The sequence below is a fragment of the Heterocephalus glaber genome, unplaced genomic scaffold (genome assembly GCF_053883595.1).
Source record: "Heterocephalus glaber isolate CG9 unplaced genomic scaffold, H.glaber_assembly_v1.0 deba00001497, whole genome shotgun sequence".
Taxonomy (NCBI): domain Eukaryota; kingdom Metazoa; phylum Chordata; class Mammalia; order Rodentia; family Bathyergidae; genus Heterocephalus; species Heterocephalus glaber.
The window spans coordinates 1,320,958-1,338,260 of record NW_028258320.1 but is presented as its reverse complement, the minus strand read 5'-3'; the positions used below and the strand labels follow the sequence as shown (position 1 = coordinate 1,338,260).

The following is a 17,303-nucleotide window of genomic DNA, read 5'->3' as shown; positions in this document are numbered from 1 at the left end:
AAAAATAAAAGCTCACATACCACCGTCCTTAGAAACAGTATTCTTCAACAAAGATTCGGCTTTTCACCTGTATGCCTCCACAGAGAACTAACTGCCTGTGTAACAGGCAAGAATCATCTATTACTGGGGGATGAATCACTCAAACACATACAACAGCATTAAAGGAAACTGAAACTGAATTGCTGCTACTGACTTAAACTGGAGGCAGTGGCCCAAAGCTAGAAAAACTGCTGGTTAACAAAGGAGGCTGCGTGCAACGGTGAAGTCCATGACGAAGCTGGTCTGGAAAGTCACCCAGATACTGTCTCTAACGAGGTCCTTCAATGCAGTGAAGGCAAAGCACTTCCCAGTAGGCGGAAGCCACACAGACAGAGACAGAGACAGAGACCCAACGCTGTGCACTGGGGTCAAACTGTAGGTGGTCTCTGACCCAGTTAATACTAATAGAGGTCCAAGGGAATCACGAATAATGGTTCAGAGCTGGAGCTCGTGGCCCAGATATAATACCTTCCTAGCTGCACATCCTTAGCGATTTATTTAAACCTTTCTCTGCCTCAGTTTTGACTATAAGATGGGATAATACTTATACCGATCCTGTTAGGAACGAACAGCAGTGTACATACAACTGGGAACACAGTGACTGACATATAACGAACGTGTCACTTACAACTGTGTGACTTCGGGCAGATCTCTTATGGACCAGTTACAGCACCTATAGTAAGTAGTCTCTCCCTCATAACCTTTGGGGTGAAGCTAATGAGATAATATGTAATGTACTTTGAACAGTGCTTGGCACATGGCATTTTATAAATGTTCGCTTCTATTACACCTGGGCTCAACTGATGTAGCAAGTCATTTCAATTCTATGCTCTGCATCTTACAAGGTAAACAGCTCACTCACATGCAAAAGATGAAGATATGAAAACAACTCTTAGTAGCTCACTATGGGAAGGACAACACAAGGGCACAAATAAGTGTGGGATTAGGAGGCACAGCCTGTAAATGAAAAGCAATATCATGTGGACAGGGTTACCTAAGGGTGCTAAATGGAGATGATAGGTCCTGTAATAGACAAATGCAGGCTGAGAGTTAACAGATACTGGGCATTTTAACCAATACCAAGAACCTAACTTTGGAGGACAGGCCAGTGGATGAAACTCACTTCTGAACTAACAATGTTTAAAGGTAAAGAGTAAGAAGTAAAAACAGCAAATAAATATATGAAAAAATGTTCAACATCACTGGTCATTTGAGAGATGTAGATGAAAACAACACTGAGATTCCACCTCACCCCAGAAAGAATGGCTGGCGGGGTTTTGGGGAGAAAGGAACCCTTCTCCATTGTTGGTGGGAGTCCAGACTGGTGCAACCACTGTGGAAATCAGTATGGAGATACCTCAAAGAACTGGGACTAGAGGTCCCATTTGACCCAGTTATTCCCCTGCTGGATGTCTTCCCCAAAGAATTAAAAGAATCATACCACAGCGATATATGTGCACCCATGTTCATAGCGGCACAGTTTGTAATAGCAAAATCTTGGAAACAGCCCAAGTGCTCATCAACTGGAGACTGGATAAAGAAGATGTGTTTTTTTTTTATAAAATGGAGTACTACTCAGCCATAAAGATTGAGAAACTAGAGACATTTATAGCTAAATGGATGCATATTGAGGCCATACTCTTAAGTGAAATAAACAGGATACACATGTGTAAATACCGAATTCTCTAGTGTGAGAAACTGAAAGTGTAAATAAGGATGAAAATGATTAAAACGAACAATTGATAATTTGAAATAGGAAAAGGTCCAAAGGGGTAGGGGTGGCGGGAGGGGAAGGGCAAAGGGAAGAAGGGAAAGGAAAAATGATGAGAAAGAAAAAAAAAAAAGGAAACAAAGTCTATGTAAATAGGGAAGGGTGGTGGCGGTGAAGGGCACATAGGTAATGGGGGAACAAATAAGAAATAAGATCCATCATGTGCAGGTACAAGCACCCAATGATAAATGTAAATGTACTGTATACCTAAAATGTACCAATTAATATATAAATAAAAAATAAAATAAAATAAAGATCACCTATGAGCTGTTAAAAATAAATAAATAAATAAAAATAAAGGTAAAGAGTAGCTCAGTGCTTGCCTTACATGGGGTGAGGCCTTGGGTTGGATCCCCAATACTGAGGAAAAAATCGCTATGTTTACACTGGCAACTATAGCTACCTACTTTAAGCCACAATAAATAGATAAGTGATAGATAAATGGATGGACGGATGGATGGATGGACAGACAGATATCCCTGGTCAACCCAAACACAAGAGACAGAGGACTTGACCACAGACAGACACAGAGGATGAAGGAGGCAGAGACTGGATCTCAGCTCTGATTTGGTATTAGGCTTTTGTTTTATTTTTTCTGGTACTGGACATCGAACTCAGGGCCTTGCTCTTGCACTTGCAAGGCAGGCTCAGCGTCTGAGCTAAATCCCCGGCCCTTGTTTTATTTTTATTATTTGGTCTGAAAGACATGTATACATACAGAAAGACTGTGGCCCCCTGACTTGGGCCTACCATGGCTCAAAGCGGAAACCTTCTCCCATTCTTTCTGTTCAGCCTGAAACACTATGGGGAATGATCAGTTCCCCTGACTCTGAAACAAGGCATGGGGAAGTAATAGAGGACAGGGATGGAGCCAGAACCACCTATGTGAGAACAATTTTATCGCCGAAGAGTCAATTTTAGATTATACACAGGAAAAACGTCTTAGGCAAAGTAATGTGACCCAAGAAGTCACCCAATACCAATGTATAAGAATTGAAAAAAGGTATCAAAGGCAAAGATAAGGTGACATAAATATGGTCACAAAAGAAGCCCTAACCAAGAGAAACTAAGGAATTCCTAAGAAACTGGGGCAAACTTTCAAGATGCATCAGTCTTTCCCCACTAGATCCTCCGGATTCACCTACCTCCTGGAGAGTTCTTCTGGTCTACAAAATAAGCTCTCAAATTTTCCCCAGCATATTTCATCCTTGCATCCCTCTAAGTTTAGCCATTCATCACTTCTTGGTGACACCTAGTGGTATAGTTTGAGCCACAGCTCTGTGTCTACACACAAAGTGACTGTAGAAAGCAATGGCTGTATAAGGGCAACCTAACACTGACCAGGATATGATCTCAATCGCAATGGTTTAAATAATCATCATAAATGGTTACATAGATCCTGCTCTTTTCAAAGCTTTCCTGATGTTGGTTTTCATAATCACCAGCTTGAACAATGTCAAAGAGCAGCAAAATGATAACCAGAGAATGAATAAACCTGCCGAGTCTCTCAACCGTCAATGGCAAACAAAGCTGGGACAATCCACATCCCTTAGCTTTTTTTTTGCAATTTAACAGGAAGTTGATTTATTGCCAGGTATGATGTACAGTGACATGCCTTCCTTTTGAATGTGCAACTTCATTAGTGGGGAGAGCAACTATTGAATGTTTGCTCTTGGGCCTTTATTTCTTCAAATACCTAGTTCAGTTTTTCCATATATCTAGCTGCCAGATTAAGAGCAGAGTAACATCAATGAAGTTTTAAGAACCAACCATTACACATGAAGTGAGGATCAAGAGAAAATAAAAATCTACGAATTTCTCTACAATGTGGATGAAGTGTAAGTAGCCAAACTTTGCTAAGCATTACGAAAGTATTACAAAGCAGTTTTAAGAATTAAAAGTATCAATGTCTTCAGTGCTCATCCTTTGGTTTCCTAAGTACAGGTGCCATTTCAAACCAATTACACAGTGTGTGCTGTGTTTAAGACATGGGAAGGAAGAACAGTGTAAATAAGAATACTTAGCTAAGAACATGGGGTTAGTCCTCTTTCTGTTAATAATCTGCCATGCAATCTTGATCTATTGAATAATTATTTCCTGCCTTGTATGATATTTCAAAGTGCTTAGAATTTGCACCTATTGAGTGGACTATGTTCTGTAGCCACTAAAATTAGGAAAAACCAGAGACCACCTATCAAAACATGGAAAATGTTCAATGCATCATAAACTTACAATGTAGTAAGTAGAAAAAAGACACTAGTACAAGAAATTACAACAGTAACTGTAGAATTATTAGTAAAATTTTCTGTTTAGTGAAAAAAAGCCTTAAAAATCCCAGAAATTTGAAATGTCAAATAATTCCTTATTATTTTACAAAAGGCTCTCACTTATGCCTCAATACTATATAAGGAAAACACTCAGGAATTTGTTGTTTGAACCAGGATCCAGAGACAAAACCAAAACTCACCTCTAATTCCAAGTACAGTTTTAACGAACCTACCTACTTCTAGTTCTACTTTAGCATGTAGCTTACTCGATAATCTCGGACAAATCCTTCTCAGAAGCCAAGGAAAATGACCAGGGGTTCTCAGTCTAAGATAATGGTTTCCCAACCAGGGAATCACTTGGGAAGCTGTAACAACTGATGTCTATGTGCTACCTGTAGAGACTGTGGTTTTAAATTTTAAAATGACTAAAGATTCCCAGGTGATTTATGTTTAGATAAACCTGGCATTCACCAAACAGTAACACCTTCATATACAGTGGTACTTCAGTTCATGAACTTCATTCTTTCCACAATTCTAGTCACAAAAGTAACTTGTGAACCGAACCAAATTTTTCCATAAGGTCTACATTGAACCTATCCACTGAACTGGATTCAGTTCTTGTCTAATTCAGTCTGTGACAGAATCATGGAAAGGATTAAGTTCGTAAACTGAGGTACCACTGTACTAAGCAGTGTCTTCAGATCCTAAAGAAAAATATTTTGAAGTGAAAATTTCAAATGGAAGTATGTATGTCTTCAGTAAGAAACCACCAATTTTAAAAATAGAGTAAGATGATAAAATCATAAAATACCAAAGTTTAAAAAAACATATTTTTAGTTTTATTTCAGTCATATTAGGTTATCCATGAGCTGTGAAAAGCTATGCTATCTGGTAATAAGCTCATCAGTTCTACTTACTATTTTATATGCTTGACCTATACTTTTACTACCTCAAACCTGTTGTTTGATGCCTTAAAGAGGAAAAAATACCAAACTAATCACAGAAAAGTTGTATCTGTCACATATATAATACACCATGGTCATCGTCACATTGTCATGAAGAGATATTTGCTTTTTAGGGGAAATTAAAGATAATGCTGTATTCTTCACTGTCCTCATTTCCTTTAAGAAGTAAAGGCTATTACAAGAAAGCAAGCATTCAAACCATCAAAAAATAAGACAAATTATTTTTTAAAAATCCAGACACGAAGAAAATAAAATGACCCTTAGGCCTGCAACACACGGAACTGCTGGAATACAGCCAGGATATGAGGGTCTAATTCAGCAGTGAAAAGAAGGTTCTCTAGGGTCACCATGTACTGCTGGATTATCTGGTGGTACTGCAGGAAGATCTGCTGGAGCCTCTCTATACAATTCTTATACCATGGTGCTAATACACTGGTCCCATCAGATTCACATCTTACCAAGTGCTGTTAAGATCATGATAAAACGCTGAAATATAACGAGAAAAAGGTTCTTCTGCTCACTTTGGGCAGATTCCACTTTTTCCTGCAGTCCTTCTATTTGCTCCTCAAGGGCCCCATCTTTCCTGTCACTGCTTCTGCCATCATCATCACTTCGCCGTTTGTGTTGCCTTGCCAGTTTCTCTTTAGCTTCTTCTAGCTCTTTCTGAATCTTCAGAACATGTTTGTTCATCTTAAGAATTGTAGAGTGCAAGATTTCCCATACAAATAATCTAGTAAAGTCACGAGATAGTTCTGAAGAGAAGATCCAATTTGCTACTGCAGCACAGTCAACAATCTGGGTACGAATCATCTTATCAACAAGTACAGCAATCATCTGTGGATGGTTCCTCCAAACTTCAAACATAACTCTTAGCACATGTAACTTTCCCTCGTCACTTTCTGCTACAGTTTTGAAGACCTCATGAAACTCTGCCAAGAGCACTGAAGGAGTGGCTAAATGATTTGGCTGCCAAGTGTAGCAGAGTCTGTACAAAGACCTCTACTTTCAAAGGGTTAAAACTGAATCCTTCATCATCATCATCATCCTCGTTAGGATTCGGTACATCTTTCAAAATGCTGAAGATTTCATCATTGGTTGCCTTACTTTTAAAAGCAACAGCTAAACACAGGGCCACAGAATGTCCAGGAAGTAAATTGCTACTTTCATCTCCGTATTTGTAAATGCAGGTTGGATTTGCAGGACATAGAGCTGAGAAGGTAGGAGGAATAATATCTAAGATACGCTGATGGTAAGACAACCTCATACATTTTTCTAAAACTTCTCTTACAAACTTTGGTTTGGGACTTTCAAGATCTTGAGCCAGACAATCTGACCAATCTTCCCAGCTCCAAGGGAACTGAAAGTTACTTAAATGGTGAGAAAACCAATTAATAAACCTGTCTACACATGTAGTATTCATTGTGTCCAAACGCATGTATAACATTTCAGTTGCCTGTGCAAGAACTTGGGAAAGAGAGCCAGGCTGAAGTTTGCACAATTCAGTGAGAAGTGTTGTGTACATCACATCAATGTGGGGGGGTGCTGCAAGTTGAAACAGCTCTGCAAAGATCACCTCAACTATGTGGTAGTTCAAGGGGATCTTGTTCTTCCCTGGATAGCTCACTAGCTGTGCAGCACAGGTCTTCCTTTCCTTCCAGTGTGACTTAATGATGCAGTGGAGGTTCTCCTCTATCACAAACCTTTCCACTGAGTGACTCCCTGGCATCACAGGACCCTCAGGATCATCTGTATAATCAAACATTCTAAAGATAACCCTTGGCATCAGGTACACAGAATCTTCAGTGCGGGGAGGTGGTGTAAAGGGAGGCAGATTATGCTGTAGTGCTTCACAGAGGATGCTATCAAAGGCAAGATAAGGTCTGAGGATGTGCCGTTCCTGCCAGCGATCCTTTCTCAATTTCTGGATCTGGGCCCACAGGCAATCTAAATACTCTTCTTGTGGATGTGGTTTATCATACTTGTAACATGGGCACATGGGTCTTTTGGCATCTTTTAAGATAGCTTTCAGTATTGGCAAAGATGTGGTCCATCTCTGCATCTTTCTTTTCATACAACTCCTTTCCAACCCAGGGCAAAGATGACAAAAATGCATACACGTACCAATCCCGTCATACCTGAGGTACATCTTCTGAGTTACACTTACAAAATTTTCAAACATAGTAACCATTGATGGGGCAGCAATCACATGACAATTCACAAGATCAGATAAAAAACGAACCAAATATACAGCTTCAATATAATTGTTTGCCTTCAACGATTCCTTAAGTTGACGAATCATGGCTTCTACAAATTCTCCACCAAAGTTGTAATTCCTGGCATTCAGAAGTCCAACTAGTGTTGTATAAATTGTCACCTTCTCAGGTAACAGATGTGCAACTGTACAAAGAAGCCTTAAGATCTTGCTCTTGTAGTTAGGAAGATCAGCTTCTAAAACACCAGCCGAACCTTCTAGATTGCTCTCCAAAGAGCAGGCTCTCTTTTCTCCTACTTTGCATATTAAAGATTCCAAGTGATCTTCAGTTTCACTGGCATCAGAAGTCTTTCTCCTTTTGTGAGGCTGTCCACCGTCATTCTCGTCGCTGTGCCGCCGCTGCAACATATTGCCCACTAGTGCGCGGCCGGGCCGAGTCACTGGACCCGGGGCACCACAGAATCAGCCGAACGCCAGCCGGCGCCCAGAACCCACCTTAGCTTTTAACTACTTCACCTGATGCTCAGTCTCTGTCTAGCTATTTTTTTTTCTTTCTGGTACCGGGGATCGAATGCAGGACCTTGCACTTGCAAGGCAGGCAGTACCACTGAGTTAAATCCCTGGCTCTGTCCAGCTATTTTAAAACAGCTGTTGAAGAAGAGGGAACACCGAAGCCCAAAGGCAATGTTTTCTTGAGAGTTTTCTAGATGATTTATGAGGCTCAGTGGTTCTCAGCCCTGACTGAACAGTCAAGTCACCTGGGAAGGTTTACGCAAAGTCTCACTTCAGACTGAATTAACTGGTCTGACCTGGGGACTATATCGGGATGTCTAAGGTTACATTTCTACACAGGCATACACTGCCATGTAACTAACTGTATCTAGCTACAGTGCCCCTGTGCAGTCAGCAGCTTCCCTTTTCCCAGGCCGTCCAGGCTCGCCTTGCTGCAATGCAACATAATGGAGTAACACAGGAGTCACCTTTAGACAGACCTTCTGAAAGGTATCCCTGACTGCCAACCACAACTACGAGACCCTTCAGCCTGAAGTAGCTCGAGCGGTCATCGACCCTTGGCCCCTCACGGAGGTTCAAGATACTTCTTCAGAGGGGGTAATATTATAAATAGATGAGCTAGGTAGAAATATTATAGGCAGTCAGACAGGGCCAAGTCCTCCAGAAGGCCAGGACAAAGGTGAAACAAACCACAGCACCACATCAATTAGACTTCCTGGCTGTATGCACAGAAAGGGACAAACCAACCTAAGCCAAGGGGATTTGCTGGAAGGTTATTGGGGGCTCTTGGTATTGTAGACAGCTAAATTAGTTATAAATATTACAGCTGGTTACATAGGGCTGGGCCTTTGCCGTGGAGGACAACTGTGGCCCAAGACACATTCACTGAAGGCCAGAATTGTAAAAGGAGAGAAACTAAACACCTTGTGCTTCCCTTGGCGATAAATAGCAGTGATTGATATTCTAAATAGGTATCAATCACCTGGGTGGGGGGTCAAGGTCTTAACCCAGCCTCTCCAGGAAATATCCCTGACCCCCACCCTTACTGAAAATCCTTGCAAGCTTGCTATGAGACTTGCTTCCCAATTCGACCACCATTACCTAAGTGACTATACTTGTAACCTTATTGGATGTTTGTGGCTGTGCTGTGGCCCACGTTGTACCCCTGTGGGTTTCACCCTATAAAACCTCTGTAAAGTGGGGTCCTTGGCTACCCGCTCAGGACCCCTCCTCCCCTCAGGAGCTTTCCTATCAATAAATATTTTCCTACTTTAAGAAAGAAAAGAATTATTCTGCTAAAACACTGCCATAGCGTCTCCAAAAAATCAGTTCCCCCAAAACAAAATCAAAGTCAAGAGGTTTAAACCAATTGTTCAGAAAAGATTTGGGAGAATCAGAACCTATCTACATTACATGAGACCTAAGAAGAGTTACAACGATGGTCATGACAGCCCAAGAGTGGTCACCAGAGCGGTCACAACTGCTGCTGGCACCAGCTGCTTCTGCATCCCTGCGGTGACATTCCAGAACACTAAGACCAGTCAGATGTAGCTTCCCAACCTATCAAAGCCTGCTAATCCCAAACAGGGCGTGGTGGCACACACCTGCAACCCCAGGATTTGGGATGAAGCAGGGGAATCCTGAACTCAAGGCTGCCCTAGGCTGCATTGCAAGATCCTATCTGAAGAGGGAGAGGGAGGAGGAGGGGGAGAGGAAAGGAGAGGGAAGGAGAGGGAAGGAGAGGGAGGGAGAGGGAGGGAGAGGGAGGGAGGGAGAGGGAGGGAGAGGGAGGGAGGGAGAGAGGGAGGGAGAGGGAGGGAGAGGGAGGGAGGGGGAGGGAGGGGGGGGGAGGGAGGGGAGGGAGGGAGGGGGAGGGAGGGGGAGGGAGGGGGAGGGAGGGGGAGGGAGGGGGAGGGAGGGGGAGGGAGGGGAGGGGAGGAGGGGGAGGAGGAGGGGGGGGAGGGGAGGGAGGGGAGGGAGGGGGGGGAGGGAGGAGGGGGGAGGGGAGGGAGGGGGAGGGGGGGGGGGGAGGGGGAGGGAGGGGGAGAGAGGGGGGAGGGAGGGGGAGAGCTGTTTAAACCATAAGTGGATCAGACCCCTAATGATCAAGGAAAGCAGCAGCAGGGAGCTTCTCCCTCACTCCCCCAACACTGCAATCCCACTTCACACCCAGCTCTGAAGAGGGAAACATCTTTTCCTAGCATGATTTTTTTGGTTTTTATTTTGTTTTGCTGGTACCGGAGATCAAACTCGGGACCATGTGTTTGTGAGGCAGGTGGCGACACCACTGAGCTAAATCCCCAGCCCTGGTTTTTGTTTTTTTGAGATGGGGTCTCAATATGTTGCCCAGGCTGGCCTCCTAGGCTCAAGTGATCCTCCTTCTTCAGCCTCCTGAGTGCTGGGATTACAGTCATATGCTACATGCCTGGCTCCTGAGGTGTTTTGAAATAAGGTGTTACAGGTTTTAAAATCTTGTAGCTAGATCTAAAATTTGCATTATTTAAAAAACTTTTAAATCATGAAACCAGTACAGCACATTGTCCTTGTCCTGTATTGGCATTTGACAGCCGGGCACAGTGGAGAGGCTCATTCCACTCATTCAGCAGTTACATGAAAGATTTGGGCAAGACAGTTTATGTCCTGCTGCGCAAGCACAAGGACCCGAGTTCAATCCCTGGTACCAAAAAAAAATTAAAATTAAAATTAAAAAAAAAAATAAAAAGGAGGCCTGGGGCGCAGCTCAGTGGTAGAGCATTTGCCTAGCATGCTCAAGGCCCTGGGCTCTATCCCAAAACCAAAAAATAAAATAAAATGAATAAATAAAATAAAGGAGGGAAGGGGTTGCTGACTGAAGAGTGAGGAGCGCTCCGCTCACTTTCTCCAGCCGCACCCCAGCCATCGATGTTCTCCATCGATGTTCTCGCTGGCTGGCGGCAGGGACTCTGGGCCTTCACCTTGAATGGGCCAGGTCCCTCCCGAACTCAGTCCAGACTGGGAACAGGACCCACCACCTAGTTCAGATGTTCCTCTCCTGGTAACAAACTTCACCCAGAAACCCCGTGGGCATCACCAAACCTCCCAGCACACAGAATGGTTCCATCCGGGAAAGAGAACAGGGTGGCAAGGGGAGAAAATAAACTTTGAATTTTATACCATGAATTGTTTCTCAAAAAAAAAGTCATATACAAATTTCTACTGCACCTGCCTCAAAAGTGCAAGGACCTGAGTTCGATCCCTGGTACCGAAAACAAAATTTCCATAAAAATAGATGACTGTGAATTCCTATACCTTGTTGTCCATAATTGTCCACTGGCCTTCAGGATTCTGCTTCAAAACACAGTGGTTTCGAGAAATCATCAGAGGGCAAATTTTTGATACCAGTTGGTATGTGACGCCAAATCCTCGTCCTATAGACACCTAGGAAGAAAACAACAATGGAGGGACAGTCAGTCATTGTGCTGAGAAAGCAAGGTCCTCCGCAATCAATCTGAACAATCAGCAGCATACAAAGGACCTCACTGAGGAAGCCGGACTTGGACTCGGTTTGTCTGCCATCTCCTCCTCAGCTGCCGAAGGAGCCATAAGGAACACAGGCGGTGACAACAGGAAGCTGCAAGGAGCTAACCCGGGACTCAGGGCTGGTCAGGACCCTCAAAACCCACCTGGCTCGATGGCCCCAGACATGGAACGACTCTTTTATGACTGTTAGTGCGAGTCAGTACACAAGGTAGTAGGTTTGTCTTGGCGTTTGTGTATGTGCACAGGACACACGCTGATCACTTTCACCCCCACTACTGCCCCTGCCCTTCTGTCCCCTCCCCCAGCCTGCTTCCTCTTCTCTAACAGTTTCCCTTCTACTTTCACCTCATCTCTCTCTTCTTCTCTTTTTAGATGAGATGGAGGAATTCTTTCTATCCATTCCCATCAATTCACTGCAAACACCGCCAAGAACTACAGCCTTCACGTAAAGCAGACCTTCGGATTTTTACTAATGGCTCAAATTTGGCATCTTTCTCCCACTTGTCGGCCCTGGTTCTGCCCTTGGCACCATCAGAAAATCTCCAATCCCCCTTCCACACCACAGGTGCAAAATGTTTCCTGACTCTTCTCTTTTCCCAGCTGTGTTGCCAGTTACTTTGACCTAACTCCTAGGGCACGGGTTTGAGTCTCCGTCGTCTTAATAAGTCTGTGAAAGGAATCCTGGTTCATATTTATTCCTGAATGCCATATTAAGAAGATAAACTTAACGTCTATGACACAGTCAAATGCAAGTTATCACTGTCCAGTTCTAGCTGTGATCACTGCTGCATATATAAATTGCATGAGTTTTCACAGCATATCTCCTGCATTGCCTGTGTGCCCTCAGGCTTTAATAAGTCTGGTTCCTCCCTCCACCAAGAACTGCTGTTAGGTCCTATGTCTTCCATTCCATACTTAACTAGTTGGAAAAATCTGGATTCAAGTGCAGGACCTTACATTTACAGTATGTCTATTAAACTTCATCTTGTTAATTCAGCCTATCACACTAGCTTGCAAGACTCTTCTGAATTTTTAATCTGCTATAAGATCAGACATAGTCAGTATTCCTTCAAGCTTTAGTCCCCAACCAAATTGATATGGCAGCTGACTCAAGACATGGATAAGAACATTTATTTATTTATTTGGTACCAGAGATCGAACTCAGGACCTTGTGTTTGCAAGTCAGGCACAGTGCCACTGAGTTAAATCCCTGGCCCAGATAAGAATAAATGGGGGGGGGGGTTAGCTCAGTGGTTCCGACGCCGCCTGCCTCGCAAGCGCAAGGTCCTGAGTTTGATTCCCAGTACCAAAAAAAAAGAATAAATGGGAAGTAACCAAAAGTAAAGCTCTCAAGAAAGCCTTCTAAACATTTTACCACAACCTGGTTACACCTTCAACCAATTGTAAGTCAACCAAAAGTCTTTGCACTGAGTCTATATCCTCCCTCTTACCCACAAGGGCAACATGGGATCCTTTGGAAAAGGCTGAAAGAAGCCCAAATTCTCATCTATCATACTTTCTTTTTTTTTTTTTTTGAAAGCAAGTGTTTTATTTAAATCAGTTGTTAAATCACAGTTTATCCAAATGAACATAATGCCACACTGTTCATATCATACTTTCCTAATGGACCTGTTGAGTTCACAATAACCTTGTGAAGGAAAAACGAAATTCTTCTGGAGTCCAGGTCTTATTGTTTTTTTTTTTTTGCTTTCTTCTCTTTTCTTTTTTTTTTTTTTGGGACCGGGGATCAAACTCAGATCCTTGCGCTTGCGAGGCAGGTGGCAGAACCACTGAGCTAAATCCCTGGCCCTAGGTCTTATTATTTTCAGTGCACAAGCTATCCCTTCAAACTTACCTGGGAACATTAAAGTTTGTGGGGGTTTTTCTAAAAACTGCCCTTTGTTCCTTTTAAAAATCTTTCAGAATCATGCCTGTCTTCAGTCTCTTAAAGACTACCTGTCTCTTTGTGATCTATTCATTCTTCACAAAACTCTCCCGTCTCAGTAACTAACACTGCCACCCAACCAAACGTTCGGCCTAAGATCTTCTGTCCCTCCCTCCCACATTTAAATCATTAGCAATTCTACTGGCTGTAATTCATACCTGTTCTAAATCTATTTCCTCCATCGCTATAGACACTACCTTAGACAAACTTCCTGGTCTCCTGCTGTCTGTGCTCCTGTTCTAGCCCCTCTAAACTTTATTCTTCATGTAGAATAGCAGCGGGAATAGCAATATTAAAACTCTGAATCAGATCATTTCCCTTCTTTAAAACTTTCCCATGATCCAAACTTCTTCCCATGGCCTAGAAGGCCCTGGATACCCTGACCCCTCCTCTTACACCAGGCTGCCAACAGAAGCTGTTCCAGCCACACAAGCTTTTTGTTCCTTAGCCTCCTCTATTCAAGTTCCAGTAACCTGTTCCTTCCGATTAAAACCCTCCTCTCCTCAGCAGCCTACATCGATTACCCGTACCCGAAGCTGCTGCCTGCTTACCCCCATTTCTCCATGTTACTACAGTGCGCATTTATCACAATTCAAACTTATCTTGCTTGGATGGGGAATGTAGCTAAGGGGTAGAGCTGCAAGCATGTGCAAAGCCTCGGGTTCAATTCCTAGCACTGGGAAGGGAGGGAGGACAAAAATTATCTCACTTGTTTTACTTATTCTGCCCTTATTAAAATATAAACTTTACAAGCAAGGACTTTGTCCCCCTTTTCTTTCTTTTTTTTTTTTTTCTTTTGAGACAGGGTCTCACTATGTAGTTCGGGCTGGCTTTGAACTCCCTACGGAGTCCAGCCTGGCCTCAAACTCATGGTGATTCTCCTGCCTCAGGGGATTACAGGTGTGTGTGACCCAGCCCAGCTGTCCCTCTTTCTTTCTCTCTCCCTTTCTTTCTCTTTCTTTCTTTCTTTCCTTCCTTCATTTTTTCCTTCTTTCCTTCTTTCTTTCTTTATTGGTACCGGAGATCGAACTCAGGACCTTGCGCTTGCGAGGCAGGCAGCAGCACCACTGAGCTAAATCTCTAGCCCTGTCCCTCTTTTTTTACCACTGTGTTTCTGTACCTGGCACAGTGCTCACCAAATATCTGTGAATGAATGGAAGAATAAAGAGATCTTAAAAACAGGTCCTCCCAGATTCTAGATGGATATTGGGTTGTATGTGTGTGGGTTTTTTTTTTTGGTCAGAAGTTGGAAACTGGATTACTAATTACCACTGGAAAACCGAAGAAAAATAGGAACTCTTACAGTCTAACTTGTTTCCCTTTAAAATGTTGTGATAGGGCCAGGGATTTAGCTCAGTGGTTTCGCCGCCTGCTGCGCAAGCGCAAGGACCTGAGTTCAATCCCTGGTACCAAAACAAATTTAAAAATTTTAAAAAATAAAATGTTGTGATAACTATCTCCACCAAAATTCTTGAATCTGTAATTTTTCAATTATTTGATAGTTCATCAGAAATTCCATTAATTATAGAAGTTCCTCTAAATTAATACGTACAGCCTTTAAAATGCAATGTTTACGGCTTGAGGTATAAAGCTTAATGGTAAAATACTTGCAGAGCATAGGTGAATCCCTGGGTTAGCTCTCCACGGTGGTGGTGGGGGGTGTGTGTGTTCAGGATTCTGTCATCCATATTCAGTAAGAATTTCCAATTCGGGAATTTCGTTTTGTTTTTGTCTGTCTGAGACAGAGTCTTATTACACAGTCCAGACTGGCCCTGAACTCACTATGGAGCTCAGGCTGGCCTCCAACTCAAAGCAATTCCACCTGAGGCTCCAAAGTGCTGGGGTTACATACCGCACAACTAGCTTGGTAGCTTTTCTTCTAAAACCAAAGTACAGTATTCTATATTACACTTTAATACTTGAAGAAACAGCCAGACTGCCAATAGGGATAACAGTACAGAAGAGGGCCGGGGATTTAGTTCAGTGGTTCCGGCACCTGCCCTGCAAGTGCAACGTCCCGAGTTCAATCCCTGGTACCAAAAAAAAAAAAAAAAAGTACAGAAGAAGTATTCAACTGCCTTTTTCTGAAATTGTCTCTACAGGCTGTGAATGAAGAAAAAGAAGGAAACATTCTTCTTCATCCTTCCCTGTCTGGACCCAAATTTTTACATTGATATTACTGACATTTCAATGCACTACATTTTAAGAGTATAATGTGCTCCTTATTGGGAATCTTGGCACTACTTTTAACAAAAAATTTAATTTCCCAAGGGAACTAAATAACCAACTCACACCAAACCACATGGAAGGAGTTGTTTCCATTTACAACAGTTCTGCAAGCCTTTGAGGTACTGATGTAATCCATCTAGAAGACCACCTTGTTCTTGTTCACCTTCACTAATGCTATCCCCTTCCTCCTGGGAACAACTCCTACTATTTCCCAGATGACCAGTAGATAACCCGGAACCATCCTTTCCCTTTTTCCAATCCCCTTAGGGCAGAAAGCTTCATGAAAACCAAATATTGTACAAGAGAAGAAAACAAAGACAAAGAAGAAGATATGGCTTACCCCAAAACACTTGCAGAGCCTGGGAACAAGCTAATTTGTCCTATTTATTTATTCTTTATACAAAACTATCTGGCCATGTTTAAGAAGTTTAAAGATACCCATTCAGACAGGTTACTACAGTACTCCCTTCAATAAATTTTATCTGCAAAATCTGAGACTTTGAAGGCAACAGGAAAGACTGAACTGACTTGACATTGTCATCATAATTAAATGCTATCAGCACACCTCCTAACATCTTGTGGAAATCCAGTAGTGCTGTGGTTTGAGAATCATTACAATAAGATTTCATCTTGGTTCTGATTCGCACTCTCTTCATACGCACTGCAGGCTGTGCTCCAACTACTGCCTAAGTCGGACCTTGCAGACAGCCAGGCCTGGCAGGCTTCTCCTTCACACAAGTCCCAGAAGCAGGCCATAGTCTTCCCAGTAGGTCTTTACATTCACTTCATTTGTACAAGTCTCTCCCACAGAAGGGGTCTCACACAAATCTATCAAGTAATTTAGAACATTTCTAGGACTGCTTTATAGTCTTGTCCTTATTACAAGGTGCTTTAATTATCTCTCACCAGCCTCTCCTTTGTCCAAAACTCCAGAGTCCGCCAGTTTTTCAGGAGAATTAAGTTAATGCATAGAAAGGAGTCTAAAAGAGTAAGTTAATACTTGACTAAGTTGCCACAGGTATTGTGAGTGTAATAAAACATCTGAAGATACATTAAGCAACATTACTTAATTAAAGTAAGTTATACAGGAAAATAGGTAACCTTGTATAACCCAGCTTTGCAACATTTACTTCTAGACCAGAGGAACCACTGCTCTAGAATACTCAATAAATCACATCTTGGCACCTAATCATTCAGCACAACTCAGATGGCCTCAGACTGGTTCACTGTGTAAGTTCTTTCCTCATTCAAGCTATAAACTCTTTGAATGCAGAAGTTACTATTTGTCCCTCCCAAAAGTTCACCAGACTACCTAACTATTCAAATGGGGGACCAAATTAAGACTGCAAGATAAGAAAAATCTCACTAAAAATACACAATAATCAAAATACTCTTAACATTTGCAACATAGTAACAATCACTCAGCATTACAGCAATGTGAAGTTTTCAAACAAATCCAAATCCCAAATGGTCAGCGCCACAAGCTTGTCCCTGACCCAGTGGGCTTCCCAAGCTGACTGCAATCATCCCCACTCGGAGCACCCCGCGTCCCCCCAGCTTCTCTAACAGCACTTAGTTCTAGCAGCCACCCCCCCTCCCCAAGAACCATGCCTCACCCCTCCTCTCTACTTTTTTTGAAATTTGCATATCTGACTGCAGTATCAAACATGATCGCAGCCTCAGGGGTGTACACTGAATCGTTATCTGTCTCATCTCACGGGTGCCACTTGCCCCTTCGCCACCAGGGCCCATCATTCCAATGCGCCCACTGTCCTCTGAGATCGAAAGGGGCAAGACGTTTGGACATGAAAGTTCGCCCACGTTAAGGGTCAGGACCCTAAAC

At 42.8% G+C, this 17,303-nt stretch overlaps 1 protein-coding gene and 1 pseudogene across 5 annotated transcripts in view; both read right to left on the bottom strand.

The window, feature by feature from the left end:
- Window positions 1–17,303, bottom strand: part of Rnf8 (ring finger protein 8) — a 31,175-nt gene that overhangs the window by 13,293 nt on the left and 579 nt on the right. For all 4 annotated transcript variants that reach the window (XM_013072969.3, XM_087184462.1, XM_004846659.3 and 1 more), the window contains exon 2: window positions 11,056–11,184. In XM_013072969.3, coding sequence (XP_012928423.2) covers window positions 11,056–11,184 — 129 coding nt within the window. The remainder of the gene's footprint in view (window positions 1–11,055; window positions 11,185–17,303) is intronic.
- LOC101703577 (nuclear cap-binding protein subunit 1 pseudogene) lies at window positions 4,894–9,444 on the bottom strand (annotated as a pseudogene). Its single transcript, XR_015440236.1, has one exon. The product of XR_015440236.1 is annotated as a nuclear cap-binding protein subunit 1 pseudogene (transcript).